A 15,690-nucleotide genomic window follows, 5' to 3' on the forward strand; every position below is an offset into this window, starting at 1 on the left:
GTTAAGTGTGTTGTACATGTTCCTGCAATCTCTTGCAACATACTCAAATCTGAACTGGTCTTTGAACAATTTTGTTTCACATCTGGTCCCTGAACATTTTTTTTATTTATTTATTTATTCACATTTTCTAAAACCCCTTATTACATAGACCCCAAGGCGCTTTACTCAAAGTTAAAAAATCAATCCATTGTAATAGGACAGTTAACTACTAAATTTGTTAACAGAAAGCCAGTTTATATAAAAACAGTAGGAACATCAATCAAATTTGAAATTAGAACAGGCAACAAAAAAAGCAGTTCTATTGTATTATAAAAAAAACTGGTAAGAAGGCTAGTTTGTAAAACATCTGTTTTTTAGTCTTGATTTAAAGGCAGCAAGAGTCCTAGCTTTTAATAGCAACAATTATCTCCCTTCTGCTTATTCATTTAACAAATTTGTTTTTATTTTAGTTTCCAAAATTTAAAAGGAAAAAGTATCTCAAATTAAATCAGTGTAGTGCAGAGTAATTGAGACAATATTTGTGAAAACGTGAATTTTATTATATACAGTTAGGTGTTTGCACATTGTAGCAAACAGTACTTCAAGTACATTTACTAGATCCATAAACCATTATCAATTGTAAATACAACAAGCTACATTTTAGATGCTTAACATTTCAAATTCTGAACATGTTCCTGCCTTTAACCAAATTACATGTTAATAACCCTGGACAGTTTTTGGACTCTGTTCAGTAGGAGATCGCCCTTCTTTATAGTCTCTTGGTACTGCCAGTTCTTGCTGTCAGGTCTGCATAAAGGGATAGAAAGCAAAAATGAATACACGAAAACAAGCTTGTTGGCTATAATCCAAGCATGCAGCTAAAAAAAACACACACAAAATAGTGGTTTGGTATATGATGAGATTAAAAAATGCGTATTATATATTTACATTAGTATCCGCACTCTGCTATCCATATCTCTAAAAACACCTTGAAAAACTGAATAGTAAATTACTTAGAAAACATTGATATTCAGAGGTAAAACACAATATATAATGTTCTATTTTGTCCAATTCAGATAACTCAAACTAATAAATAACTGCAAAGCCATACCGTACCTGTTTGTTTCCACTATTTCGTTTACTTTATCTATTTTGCAATGTAGTCTACCAGCTGCAATAAATCGTGAAAGTTCTCTGTAAAATAGAACAAATATGCATTATAGATACAACATTTTTGGAGTAAATTTACAAACTGAAATCAACAAATATTACAGTAGTTTTTGGTTCTTAATAGTAAAGATCCAAATACCCTACAGGTAACTGGTTTTGCTGTTAATCTTAAGTGATAGATGCAAATACACACCCTACTAAGCTACTTACTGATCTATGAACTCCACACTAACTCCAAAAGCCTCTGCCATGTACCCCAGTGTTAGGGAGCGGTAAGACTCCAGCAATTGGCTGTAAGCAAGGATTCTCATCTCCCGAACATAGTAACGGTAATGAGGAGCGAAGAGCCAGTCCTTCTTGAGCGCCTGTTCTACAAGTGCTGCAATTAAAGAAAACACAAAGCAACCTACTTAGGACTGAATAGAAAATAGTCTTTCTAAACCTACATCTCAGAAAGGTGGTCTGTACTGGGGTAAAACCAAAAAAGGGAAGGATTACTTTAATTAGACAAAGGCTCACAGGAAATTTGTGAATGATTTTCTGCATATCAGGCATATAAAAAAAGAAATACATAATACCTACCTAATGACTGGAAGAATACAGAGTATCGGCACTCGTATAGTGAAAACAAATACTGCCGCACTACAGGAAGACTGTGTAATACCTCCAAGATCTCTGCTCCCTTGATAACCTGTTTATCCAAGAAGAAAATCATAATCTAGTGTTAGTGTAAAATGAACTCCCGTCACCCAAAGCTATGTAATCTAATCCTTCATTTTCATCTGTAAATACCTCACGAAGGTGTGGTTGTAAGACATGCAATTCAAACTAACATGTTTGTTTTACCTCGGCTCTAAGAGTATATGAAACAAGTAACTACACCAATAAACAATGAAAATGCAGGCAATTCCACAGTAGACCCCAGGATTGTGTGTGCTGGTCTCACCTTTTCCCGGAGATCAGGTCGCTTTAGTGCAATCATACTGACGTACACCGTATAAGTTACAAATGTTTTATAATCCATAAGTTCATAGGAGGTAAATGTTGAGACTGTGTCCAAGAAGAGTTCTGCAGCTTGCTTGAAATCTCGAATAGCCACACAATAAAGACCCTGGTAAACCTTCAAACGATTCCTTCTGTCCCAGTCACCTCCTTCCTCTATTAAGCTAGAAAAGAAGTACTCAGTTACTATAACACAGTGCTTATTCAAAGGAACTATTCACTGATTTTTGAGAAAGCATGCATCACCAAAGTCAGCTTCTAAAGAGGAAAGTAAAAGCAAAACATACCTCTTTGCTTTTTCAGTATTTCTTATAATGAGGTCACTGTCCATGTAAAACAATCCAATTCTTAACAGGTAGAACACAATATCAAGCCGATGTCCCAGAGCCACTGTTTTGTCATAGGTCTTGCGAAATGCAGTTAAAGCTCCTTCCTAAAACATGACAAACAAAACTTACCACCATTACTTTAAACCATTCGCTGTAACATGCTTTAAAAAGCTGCTTGCAACTGTGGACAAAAACAAGGCTGGCTCACAGCAACTTCTATATCTACAGCCATGCGGTCTTAGGCCCTCCCTCTAACAACGTTGACCAATCACCCTTAGTAATGTGGCTAATGAGAGGCACATTCTTTTATTAGCCAAATTGATTTTCAAACAGAAAAAAGAGCATTTTTTTTTTTTTTTTTAATTGGTAAATGTAATGTTGTCTAATTTGCAGTTTCCTGAAAATTGTGGAAGCAGTATAATAAAGTGGTCTGAAGAACTCATTGCAAGTTTTACCTTGTCTCCAATCCGGATCAAATATTCTGCTTTTGCCATCATTGCATCTCGGATTTCACTTTCTCCTAGATTCTTATCTGCATCCTCCAGCACATCATCCAAGCGTTTCAACTCGTCTTCATTTGCTTTTCTCATTTTACTCAGTAGATCTGTGTCCACCGTCCACTTAAGGTCTTTGCAGAGGCTCTCATAGTATGGTGCCATGTCTGTAAATTGAATCAAATGTAAAGTTATTTTAGATAACATTGTGTGTGTGTGTGTGTGTGTGTATATATATATATATATATATATATATATATATATATATATATATATATATATATATAAACATACATGTACAGAGAAAGAGACAGAACACGAACACGTTACAAGTGCAGTGCTTACACTGAATCTTAAAACGCACATTTTTGATTTCGGTTCAGTATAGATACAACTTTATACTTTATAGACAATACTCAATACTAGTACAGAGCTGAAATGTCAGCTCTGAAAAAAGCATTCCAAAAGCAGGATTTCAAAAACTGTCAATTTAATTGAAAGAATTTCCTTTTAAAAATAGCTTTAATGCTATAATATTTGTAATCATGCAAACATACATTTTAGACAGGTTACTTCTGACAGGTGGTAAAATACCAGTCGGGTTAAAACAAACAAAAACAAAACAAAAAAACCCATCAAAGCAACGACTTGACAACAGTTCAGTAAACATCATCCCCATTCGAATTTCAGTGTTATTTTAATGGTACGTTTCTACAATGCAAACAAAAACGAAAACAAACAACAAAATGTTACTCTTGGTTTAATGTTAGCAATTGCCTTTTTAACTAGCTGCAGGCCCAGGTATATACTGTAACACTACTACCGGTAACGTATCTGTCAAACATAGTAAAAGCAGACGCCCATTTAAGTAAACTCTCTATTAATTTTCTAAACAAATGTGAGATTACAGACAAAATAATCGCCTTTTAATTCTACGCTAATGTACTGGTTATACAGCCTCTCGTAGTTGCTGTTTTGCCGCGCTCCCAACGTACAGGCCAAGGCTACATGAAGTACTCGAGGCCCGGGATGGATTTCAGGCCCCGGTGACTCTGCAGATCTCTTTTGACGCGGCATGATTTCGTCTAACGTGTTCTGCTACTCACTGTTCTCCTTAATGGCTCCCATCAACTCCTGCTTCACTTTTACATCTTCCCGATGGGTAAGCAGGAACTTGAGCTGTGCTATCCGCAGATCTGGGTTCTTAGGCAAGCCCTCTTCTTCTAGGTTTTCCAGTGGCATTGTTGGTGTTGGAAAGACCTCTATTGAGTGATCAGAGCTACAAAACTCAATGAGCTGCACAAAGAAAACCCTCCCCTTTCAGTATTACCAAAAAACAAGCTAGTCATCTAAGAGGAACGCAAATCAGAGGAAGGTCATGTACTTAACCGGCAGTGCCGCCTGCTGGGCAAGGTCAGATTATTATTTGTTTGTATTGTACATTTGCTCTTCCATGTAAATGTACAGGATGCACCGTATTTACTGTAATGAAAGATCAACAATCTTATTGAACACTGATTTATAAAATATATACTAATTATATATATAATATATATATATCTATATATCATATATATTATATCTATAGTATATATATAAACATTTTGTCCACCTCTTACTAGTTGTGACCCAATGTAACGTCATACCACCTTACATTTTAGAATTGCTTTTTTCTTTAAGTCAAAAAGAGGTTTATATAGAATAACATTATACAGCTTTCTATTCAGATCTTTTTAGACGTAGTCGAACTGGGAACTTGGAGGTGGGGGTTATTTATGGCAGAACTTTAACCCTCTACAGCTATAGTCAAGGGGAGATGGTATTGCTAGCTCAGGAGGATAGTGCTTCAGAACGAGTTTTGCCGTTACTTGAATTGTACATAATGACATTGATATTGAACTGTTAATGTAGACTTTGGTACCCCCTAGTGGTAAAATTGAACTATTGCAATACTAGAAAATGTGGTCTTGTTTTAACCTTCCTGTTCAGAATTTAGGTACATCAGTTATGTTTTGGGTCATATTGACCCGATGCAATTTCAAACTAATTTAAACAGCCTTAAATTGATTAACTGTTTTTATTTACAAATGTTTTACTCTTTTATGCTCTTTTGGTCCAGGAGCTGTGATAAAACTTCTTTGACTGCCAACCTGGGAGCTTCTCATTTTGGAGTGTCTTTACCAGTGAGATGCTGTTGCAATACTGACAGTGAAAACTAGCCTCTGCCATGTAGATATATACTGTTTGGTTTTTTTTGTTTATAAATATCTCCAGATAAGTACAGCCATTTCCAGAGATAATAATACAAATATAATAATAATAAAATAACAAATTGAAGAAGTTTGTTTTATTCCTGCACACAAATCTACATAGATAAATCGCATTTGCATACATCACCTCTTCTAAAACAATAAAAAATAAACATCTCAAATGTTCTGTCTTCTGTGTATAAGTTCATGACCCCAACTTAGGAAAAGTCATAACATATTATACAGAAAATGAAAAGAAAAATAGCATTTAAGCTAATTGGAAACTAGAGTTGGGTCAAATAGACCCGAAACCTAATAGGAGGGTTAAAGATCAATTGCATTTTGATTTTTATCACCTAAAATAAAGATTAAGTTATTTGTGAGAATAAGCATAAAAATACATTGAAACTAGAAAAATAAGGTGCTGGTGTATCTATTTGCTACGTGCATATGAAGTTTAGACTTGCTATTCCTTAAGGTTGACCACTGTTCTGTCAACAATTAATCTGACTTTTCAAATGCCTAACAGACCATGTATAAATTACTGGGCAAGCGAAGAAATAGGGACAATCTGTATAACATCTCTGTCAGTGTGCATTGCCGGTATGGAAATCTTAATGAAGCAACTGGTAGGAATACTTTTTTCATTTACTTAAAATCCCTAAAAGTATGAAAAGTAAAAAGTATGAGCCTTATATTTTTCATATATAGAAATTGGACCCTTTTTATATATTTAAAATATATGAGATATATTTTAAATATATTATAGTCTGTAATCCATATATTTATTTTATATGGATTACAGACTAATGAAAATATATGCTGGACCATATATTTTCAACCCATAAAATAAATATATGGATTACAGACTAAAATATGTTTTAAATATATTAAAAAAGCGGCCAATTTTTATATATTAAAAATGTAAGGATCATACTTTTCTACCCTATATAAAAAATGTACATTTGTTCCATAAGGGATGTAAAATTATGTAATTGTTTTTCAATTACTTTTTTAGTTTACATTGTACATAATTTAACAATTAATGAAATCCAGTCATGTTTAGCAGAGTCTGATATATAACAAGACTACAATTAATGCACACTAAAAAAATGGATTCTGAAAACAGCATTCATATACAATGTGTGAAAATTATATATATAATATTATAAATATCTATATATATCTCGTTATATAATATATCTAATTGATATATATATATTATATATATTATGTGTGTGTGTGTGTGTGTGTGTGTGTGTGTCTCTGTGTGTGTGTGTTTTAAATACAATTTTATTCAACCTTGATATGACTCAGCTGATAAAATTAACTTTTCTAAGTAACTAAGTGGTTACAAATTGACTCTACCTGTGCACTGACTTAGCCTGGTAACTAAATTAAATGAGTGACTTTAAAATCTGCTTATAAGATGGATGATGAAATGTTTGCTAAAAGTTGGGAAATAAACAATTTCCTCAATATACAAAACCAACGGCCCAATAGACAGGATATTAATGATTAGCAAAGTGCATTTTCATCAAGGCAATGAAATAGCATTACGTTGTGATATGAGTCACGGTGCTTGACAGTTTGTACTGCTCATTACCGTCAAGCACATCTTTTTTTCCTTGAATATTTTCAGCTCTATGGTCGAGCTCTGTTCTTCATAATTGCTTTGGGAATTGGAGGGACATTTCAAAATGGATTCCACATGTCATCTATCAACTCTCCTTCACTTGTAAGAAAATGTATTTTACTTCTTCAGTGTTTTTTAATCCGTGTTTTCACTTTTATGTTTTTTTTTTGTTTTCATTATTAGGGCAATTGTGTGGTCCAGTGGTTAAAAAAACAGAATTGTAACCATATTGTCCCTGGTTCAAATCTCAGCTCAGCCACTGACTCATTGTGTGACCCTGAGCAGGTCACTTAATGCTTGTGCTCTGTCTTTTGGGTGAGGCATTGTTGTGACTCTGCAACTGATGCATAGTTCACACCCTAATCTCATATCTTGTAAAGCGCTTTCTTATGGTGATCTGCTGTGAAAGATGCTTTTTGAAAATAAAGATTATTGTTATTATATAGGTGGCCCGTTTATACACTATAAGTGGTCTTCAAAGAGTAAGTAGTTAACATCCCGAAAACTTTTTACACTTCTAACTTTGAAGTCTGTTTCAAAGCACTTTTCAAAATGGCCGCTCTAGTGCACTTGGGTTTGAGATCTGTCCTCTAAATCACTGCAGGAAGCTCTGTTTTTCTTTTCTGTTTGACAGCGTGGGCGATAATTAACACACTCTCAGTGCACTAGAGCAGCCATTTTGAAAAGAGGAACCCTGCAGCTTTTAACACAGGTTTGACTGTAGATCCGACCGTTATTGCTTTTAGTGACTCTTGATACTAGCTGATAAATGGCTAATTCACACTACTGCACGTTAATATATATTGGTCTAAATTGCATGAATAAAATACTGGAAATATGAAGAAGAAAAAAAAAATCTGCTTTTTTTTTTAAATCCCCAGTAGTACAATGTTTTTTTTTTGTGTGTGTGTGTGTGTTACATTCAATCAATGGTGTTATATCATTTCTTAAAATACCTTTTATTTCATTAATCTGCAGTACATTCAGAATTTTATAAATGGAAGCTGGGTGGCACGTTATGGCAACCCTATGGAGGAGAGAAGTGTAAAATTGATCTGGTCAGCTATAGTGTCTGTCTATTCCATAGGAGGCTTGGTTGGGTCCTTAAGTGTTGGATACTTTATTATAAAATATGGAAGGTGAGTCATACCTGTACAGTATAACCACATTTTAATAAGCAAGAACTACCACACATACAGTGGCAAATGCAGATCAGCTTTTTTGGAGGTAAAATAAAGAGCAAACAAAAACAGGTTATATCATATTGAAATTTTGCCTAAAACATTCAGTATTTCCAATGGAAGTTAGTTTCAACTTTAATGGAATTACCATAGGGTTTATCTGCAGTCTATCGTCACATTCTGATGACCTCTCATAACTCTAAACACCATAATAAAGATGTGTAGGCAAAATTCCCATCTGATAGACCCTTGTCCTTTTTATGAGTCATTCTGCATTAGTTGTAAATGTTGTTAAAATCGTGTATCTTTTTTTGAAGAAATTAACCAAGATATTTAGTAAGTAATCGTCTGAGTAGGGCAACAAATGTTCCAACCCCCACACACCACAAACTCCTCTTTATCTCTTTATCCAGGAAGTTGTGTAGTAATATCATCATCTGAGAATTAGGCTGGTTTTGTGGTTCTGTCTCAACCCCCAAGTTTTCTATAATTCAAAGCAATATGTTTTAACATGTATATTCCATATATGAATACATATTCATATTTTAGTAAGTTTAATAATACTCTATGTGAAAGAATGTGTCTTAACAGATTGTGTTCATTCTAGAAAGAAATGCATGCTTTATAACAACGTCATCGCTTTAGCTGCAGCAGCGATAATGGGTTGCAGCAGAAAAGCCAACTCTTTTGAAATGATTTTGGTTGGAAGATTTCTGTATGGTTTCAGCACAGGTACATATCACTTTTAATATCTGGTATTAACAAATAAGGAGGGCTATGTTGCAATCATGCCAGTACTTCCAGAATCAGGTCAAGTCAAATGCTCTCTGTAGCTGATCAAAGAGGCTGATTCATGCAAATGGTATTCATTAATGTCAAAGCAAAAGCAAAACCACCCAGAGCATTCTGAAATTGAATTTGATGGAAATAAGATATATTTTTAAATACCCCCTATACATACTGTGTGTGTGTATATATGTATATGTGTGTGTGTGTATATATGTATATGTTTGTGTGTATGTATGACATAACATATATATATTATACAATATTAATATATATATATATCATATATATATATATGTATGTATTTTTTTAACACCTTTAAGGACTAGGTACAAATATCCATGTCATTTATCTTGGGGAAAGTGCACCCAGAAAAATCAGAGGAATTGTGACAATGTCTGCAGCAACATTCAATTCCATCGGGAAATGGTCGGGGCAACTTTTTGGCCTCAGGTAAAAATGCTTTCAAAAGATCCTTACATTATAATTCTGGAGTTAAACATTACTGTATAAGTTTGGTAAATTATTGAAAAATAGCTAGGCACAAAATAGTTACCAATGTATATATCTTGAAAACTAAAAATCTTTATACAAGTACAGCTATAACGACATTTTACCCTAAAAGCTTGAGCACCCTTTTACTGCTGTCCTATCACTGTTTGATTCAAATTTTCACTTGTAACACTTTTCTATAGAGCTCCCTGCCTGCAGATAAAGTATTCTTCAAATATTATTACTGTGGTCCACCGCTTCAGTAAAAACAGATTGGCACAGCCTGTGTTAGGTTGGAAAAGCACTCTGTCCAGAAGGAAAGCATGGTTGTTGTGATCAAAACTGATCAACACGGAGGAATAGGGTGCTCTTTAGTCACAATGTCAGACTTTTAAGGCATAATGATAGGGGGGTGCAGAAGACATTTTTAAACATTAAGGATGCTTCAGCTGTATATGTGAAAGAGCCATTGTCACTCTTCATGTCATTTTGTTCCGTACAGTGAAGTTTTGGGGCGTGAGGATCTCTGGCACTTTCTCATAGCCTTTGCCAGTATTCCTGCTGTATTTCAGCTCATCTCACTTCCGTTTTTCCCAGAGGCCCCCAGATATTTGCTAATCGACAAAGGAAACCAAGAAATGTGCCATAAAGGTATATTTTGTAATTTATTTTCAGAAATGATGTATAAAGACAAATAAAATGACTTTAATTACATCAGATAGTTAATAGCTTCTTCTGTTGACTTTTTCCAGCCCTGAAAAAGCTCTGGGGGAGGAAGGATTTCAAAGCTGAGATTGAGGAGATGCTGGAGGAGCAGGCTGCGATAAAAGGGGCAAAACCTAAAAGTGTCTGGGAGCTTCTTCGAGACAGATCCCTACGCTGGCAACTTATCACCGTGCTGGTGACTCTCACTGCCATTGAGTTCAGTGGAGTCTCTATAGTAAGTAGTATATGCCATTTGCATGAAGGCCCTGCATGCATTTTGCAGATAACAAAGACATGTATTTTGTGTGCAAGATGTGTCCGACTATCATGATCAGTTTCACAGCAAAGTAATAATATACAACACTCTTCCAGGTTTTGCAGTATGTATCACAAAGCAGACCTTGTTGACAATGCAGACATTTTTTGTTGTATTGGCAAATTTGTCTTCCTCATGTGAATCCTGCTTCCACTATTTCAACCAATGATGTTCAGATACAATGATAACAATATACTATATAATAGGCCTACCTTGTCATTGCCAGTGTTGCACCTGGGAGATGATATTCTTTATTCTGTTCTCCAGCCCTGTTTAATCAACTTTTTACGTGACAAAAAGCATTGGCAAAATTAATTATACAGGCAGAAAACAGAGCAATACTTAATTTAACTGAATCAAAACTTCATATTGCACACATATTGCTTCACATCTGCTTAATTTTATATTGCAAACATTTATATTTTCTCAAAGCACCCTTTTCCAACTAAATGGTTTATTGAATTAGGCTCAAACAGCAATCATCTAATTAATTTAAATCTTGATTTATCATGTTTATTCAGCAAATGATTTTATTTATTTTTTTGCCTAAAAGAGAACTATTTTGTTATCATCACATGAAGACATTGATAAAGACTTCTGGTTGAAACATTTGTCTTAGATTAAAGTCCACCTTACTTTTGTAAATCATACATGTTCATTTTCTGTACTTTCTTATTAATGCTAATGATAACATTAGGATGTGTACTTAACAGAGAGTAGAATTCAATTACCTAAATGATGCAAATTGACAATCTGAGTTTGTGCTCTTCAGATTTCCAGCTATGCCTTTGAAGTGTTTCGTGAGGCTGGGATTCCTGATGAGAAGATTTGTTATGTGACGCTGGGTGTAGGGGCTACTGAAGTCTTCACTTCAATCACATGTGTAGGTCCTTGAAAAGATCATCTGGAAACAGAGCCTAATCTCTGTTACTGTTCCAAATCAAAAGGTGCTAAGTCTGATTTCCTAATGAAAAAGGAAACACCTTCTGCATAATAAAACAGAAATAAAAAAAACAAAACAATATAGGTAGCTCAGGGGCTGAGCCTGTTGGTTTCTGTAATGAGTGGATTGAGCACACAGATGTTAATTCAACGGCATTCCAAAACCTTTGTGCCGTCCAGCTCTGTCATTCCATATGGTCTTATGACAAGCCAAACAAAATTGTTTGGTGTGTGTGTGTGAATCAAACTCCATAGCTATTTAAAGTAACCAAAACGCTTGTCATAAAAAAAAGAATTATGATACATTATTCTGAAATAAATTAAAAAAAATGCAGTAAATAATTTGTTCAGCGTTAGGACAATATATATTTTTTTGGATAATCATAGCTCTGTATAAATATCTTGCTGGCTCTTGACTATGTTTGTATACAGTGGAAAAAAGACTGAAGCCACAGAAATGAATCCATGGCTTAATTCTCTTCTTTCCTTTAACCATAGACTTGTGTTCTTCAGGGATTTCTCATTGATAACATAGGGAGAAGAGCGTTGCTATGGAGAGGGTTCGTCTGCATGGCTTCAACAATGGCATTACTCACAATTACACTTTATCTGAAGGTGAGAATTTCTTGTACTGTATTACATTCATTACTGCAGACTGGGGGTCAGATTGGAACATTAAAAATCAAGGAAGCCATTTCAGAGGAATAAAACAATTACAGTACAGCATAATAACTAGAAACACCTGCTACTGAAAGGAACAGGCAGGAGAAACTCAGTTGTTAGAACGATTTCATGCGTCTTTGGAAATGCACCTTGGCTTCAAAATAGAACCTTGAATGTCCACAGTCAATCCTCTATGGTGTGCTTTAAAAAGGAAGTGGCTTCAACAATTTGTTTCTATTTTCAAACTTGATAACCTCAACAAAAATTGCCACAAATAGAAGCAATAGCTACTAAATACCATTATCAGATGCTTTAATTGACCGTCAGTAGTTTTGTATTCCATACTTAGTTAGCAGAGTTACAGGAATCCACGATACCTATTTAAAAAAATACTAGATTTTATTTTCACCAAATTGTTTTTCACTCTAGGATACAATATCTTGGCTACCGTACTTCAACATCTTTCTTATCTTTATCTTTATCATGTTTTATGGACTTGGCCCAGGTAAGACATGCTTATTAAACTATTATAGTCAAACCATTATGATGTCTGCTGCAAAAGAAGCAAATTTATAGTGTGGTGGTACTGTGATCAATCAGCTTAAAAAAAAAAAAAGTGTGCGTAACATGCCATGCATTGTTATAAATTTCATATGAAAATAATAACATAACAATTTTACTGAAATGCCCTTGCCCAACTGTCTGCAATGTGATGTGTGATATTGTAATGCTCAGACTTTTTCACGAAACAGCTTAATCCGCCTGACCAGTGCTCTTTTTTGCCACAGCGAGTGCGATACTGCCTCTTTGTCATGAGATTTTCATTCAGTCTTCAAGACCGGCAGCCTTTGTTTTCATTGGGATCCTTAAAAGAACAGAGTTTGCTGTGATAGGAATGGCTTTCCCCTTTTTGGTTGTAAGTATAATGTTTCAGAAGGAATTCATTTCATATATTAATGACAAAACCCTTGGAAACATTTACATGGTACCCTCATAATATAATCGTCCCATCAGCCTCTTTAGCTTAACATTTGTGTTTGATAGCACAATAATGGTTTTGATTAAGTTTGTTTCAACAAAATATGTTGCGCTATTAGATTTATTTTTCTCTGTTCTTTACCATGCTTCTATGTGTTTTTTCACTGAACTTTTAATCAGGAAAACCCTTGTGATTTAAAAACACATTTTATCCAAGAATACAATTTGACATAAGTTTGTTTTGGCACGGTGCCTCGTCTCTCAAAATGTTGATTGACAGCTCTCAAACAGTGCTGAGAGATAGGCAGGGAGGCAGTTTGACTACCAACCTCCTTAGTGAGGCTGAAACAGTTGGATGTTGAGGAGCAATAGGTGAACTTAATAGCACCGCACAAACAATACTGCAAAGAGAGGCAGGTTTAAATGTACCTGCCTTGGTAATGAAGGGAAGGTGAATGTGAATGGAGGTTACCTCATTTAGAGTTTACTGCCTGAAACTTCAGAGAGATCTTCACATTATTACACTTTAATTAATGACAATATGTTTCCTGTCGTGTTGTAATCTGCAGTAACAGTATTTTTGGTTCTTTTTCAGGCCGAGCTTAAAAACTTCAGTTTTCTGATATTTTGTGGGTTCTGCCTGTGTGGAGCATTGTTTGTCTTTTTCATGGTCCCTGAAACAAAGGGGAAAACTATGCTAGAAATATCAGAAGAATTCAACAGCACAAATATTTGCAGACTTTTCTGCAGAAAGGATGCTCAGAACCATGATGAGACTATTCTATCAACAAGACTGTAATGTTAAAAGACATTATTTTCATGACCACGCATCTGGTACATTAAATCACTCCAGAACTGGTAGGACCATGAGAAATATCTGTATTATCATACACATCAGAAATGATTGATGTTTCATTTTACATTTCTATCCAATACATTTACATTAAACAAAAATGTTTTACACTGATGCTTGGATTAATTCTAAATGATTGCTGTCCTACGGCAAATTTAATGCCAATAATGACAAGTCATTAAATTATACATCTTCTATGTGTAGTGGAGGTTGCTGCATTACAAAATATTACAAAATATATTTAATACAGGTTTTAATTATGTAAGCAAGCTCTGAACATAACTTGTAATGGGTGACAATAGGGCTCCCTCTTTTTTCTTGTTTTCATTGAGCATGTTGTGTGTACTGAAGGAAATGGGAGAGTAAATGAATAAAGGATAAAGTGTGGTGTGCCAATAAACAACTGATTCATTTGCTGGAGTGCTAGACTATGTTTTATTTAAAGTCTTGTCTCATATTCTCTTTAGTATTAAAAGTACAGTACTACTTAGGGTGCAACTGTAGAGTCAACTTTGGACCTTATATGCAAATGTGCTTTTATTTTTTTTCCTTAATACAAGACCTTAATTATGAATACATTGGGGTGATCTAATTATTGTTATGGTATTAGTTTGAAATAGTTCTGCACTTCAGGCTATATTTAGACAGAGACAATACTGTAAAACAGGATTTTTTTTTGCGGCAACTTCATTTCGCTAATGGCCTTCGAGGTCCATTTTTGCTGCAATAAATGTTTGCGCTTCTTTTTCTTTTAATGTACGGCACATGCACGAATAATATATTACACGGCACGTTAATTTTTAACGCAACATTAGCAAACAGTTCTTGTTCTTGTTTTAGTATTTGTAAACTCATCTATTTATTTATTTATGATAACCTGTTTATGGTAATATTTGTAGTATAGTAAGACAATAAATACCTAAAAACATAATGGTGAAATAAAGATATTCATGCTAGCCATCTGTGATAATTCTATTAAAAACATTTATTACGTATTACTCACGCTACAGATTATGCCACTGCATGTTCATTATTAAAAGCTCTACACCTAACATCTGATTTTACACTGCAAGGGACGCATTTCTGTTTCATTGTCTCTTGAGTCAACCTCAGACAGTACCTGGCCCACAATTTAATCTGATGGATCTCGGGGACAAGGATATTGCATGAAATTGTGCTGCACACTGTATTCTAAAAATCTACACAGACAACAATTCACAATGACCTGGACTGTACACAACATGTGCTTTACACATGCACCAAATGCCTCTACAAGTGCAGGTCACTTCAGATTACAGCTGCTGTATTATATTAATTCTTGTTTCCAACTTTCAGCTTTAAAATGAGTATTTCTCACATTGATTGATAGCCTGAGTAATTGCTACGTGTTTACTTAACTAATGTGACTTCACATGTAATTTTATTGTGCTACGGTAGCTACTTACTGTACATTCTTCCTCTAACTTTTACTTCATGATCAGCTCACAGCAACACTTTAAGAATTCAACAAGTATGCCAATGCACTACCATGCACAGGTGTCACTCAATTATGCAGATCTGAGTGCTTTATAAGAGTAGATAAGTGGAGGAATACAGATTAATAGAGCATGTGTAAGTCAATTGTAATGACCTGTAGTGCTATTCAGGGCAGCACACAATAGTATCTGAATAGCTACTAAACTATGCTACACTGGTATGCACATTTTTTTAAATGTCATTTTTAGAACAATTTGCAGGTCATTATTTTGCATCAATTATTATTATTATTATTATTATTATTATTATTATTATTATTACTACAACTACTGTATTATTAATTTATTTTATTGTCTGCTAACATGCAGCCACAGTGCTACCTACTGGGTTACATTAATTCCTACATGAAATATCATGCAACAGAAAATCAAGTGAAAAA

General features: G+C 34.5%; 2 protein-coding genes across 2 annotated transcripts; one reads left to right on the plus strand and one right to left on the minus strand.

Moving 5' to 3' along the window:
- Nucleotides 1-517: 517 nt before the first annotated feature.
- Nucleotides 518-4,287, minus strand: LOC121297733 (26S proteasome non-ATPase regulatory subunit 6-like). Its single transcript, XM_041224193.1, has 8 exons — nt 4,081-4,287; nt 2,936-3,141; nt 2,439-2,584; nt 2,096-2,315; nt 1,732-1,840; nt 1,360-1,528; nt 1,096-1,173; nt 518-786 (listed from the first exon to the last, which is right to left on the minus strand). The coding sequence occupies exons 1-8, from the start codon at nt 4,214-4,216 to the stop codon at nt 690-692; spliced, it is 1,161 nt and encodes a 386-aa protein (XP_041080127.1). The 5' UTR covers nt 4,217-4,287; the 3' UTR covers nt 518-689.
- A 1,468-nt stretch (nt 4,288-5,755) lies between these two features.
- Nucleotides 5,756-14,162, plus strand: slc2a9l1 (solute carrier family 2 member 9, like 1). Its single transcript, XM_041225502.1, has 12 exons — nt 5,756-5,852; nt 6,813-6,961; nt 7,838-7,998; nt 8,648-8,772; nt 9,150-9,279; nt 9,821-9,969; nt 10,071-10,258; nt 11,112-11,222; nt 11,795-11,896; nt 12,374-12,449; nt 12,733-12,860; nt 13,518-14,162. Exons 1-12 carry the CDS (start codon nt 5,756-5,758, stop codon nt 13,719-13,721), a joined length of 1,620 nt encoding a protein of 539 aa, XP_041081436.1. The 3' UTR covers nt 13,722-14,162.
- The last annotated feature ends 1,528 nt before the right edge of the window (nt 14,163-15,690 follow it).

Source organism: Polyodon spathula, chromosome 23 (assembly GCF_017654505.1).
Source record: "Polyodon spathula isolate WHYD16114869_AA chromosome 23, ASM1765450v1, whole genome shotgun sequence".
Taxonomy (NCBI): Eukaryota; Metazoa; Chordata; class Actinopteri; order Acipenseriformes; family Polyodontidae; genus Polyodon; species Polyodon spathula.

Bases quoted from the DNA above. Each gene is read 5' to 3' on its own strand.
- LOC121297733 (XM_041224193.1), bottom strand. From the start codon at position 4,216: ATGCCACTGGAAAACCTAGAAGAAGAGGGCTTGCCTAAGAACCCAGAT. The intron at 2,316-2,438 runs GTATGTTTTGCT...CTTCTTTTCTAG, and splicing joins AATACTGAAAAAGCAAAGAG to CTTAATAGAGGAAGGAGGTG. The intron at 1,529-1,731 runs GTAGGTATTATG...CTTTAATTGCAG, and splicing joins TGTATTCTTCCAGTCATTAG to CACTTGTAGAACAGGCGCTC.
- slc2a9l1 (XM_041225502.1), top strand. From the start codon at position 5,756: ATGTATAAATTACTGGGCAAGCGAAGAAATAGGGACAATCTGTATAAC. The intron at 9,970-10,070 runs GTATATTTTGTA...GACTTTTTCCAG, and splicing joins CCAAGAAATGTGCCATAAAG to CCCTGAAAAAGCTCTGGGGG. The intron at 12,861-13,517 runs GTAAGTATAATG...GTTCTTTTTCAG, and splicing joins TGGCTTTCCCCTTTTTGGTT to GCCGAGCTTAAAAACTTCAG.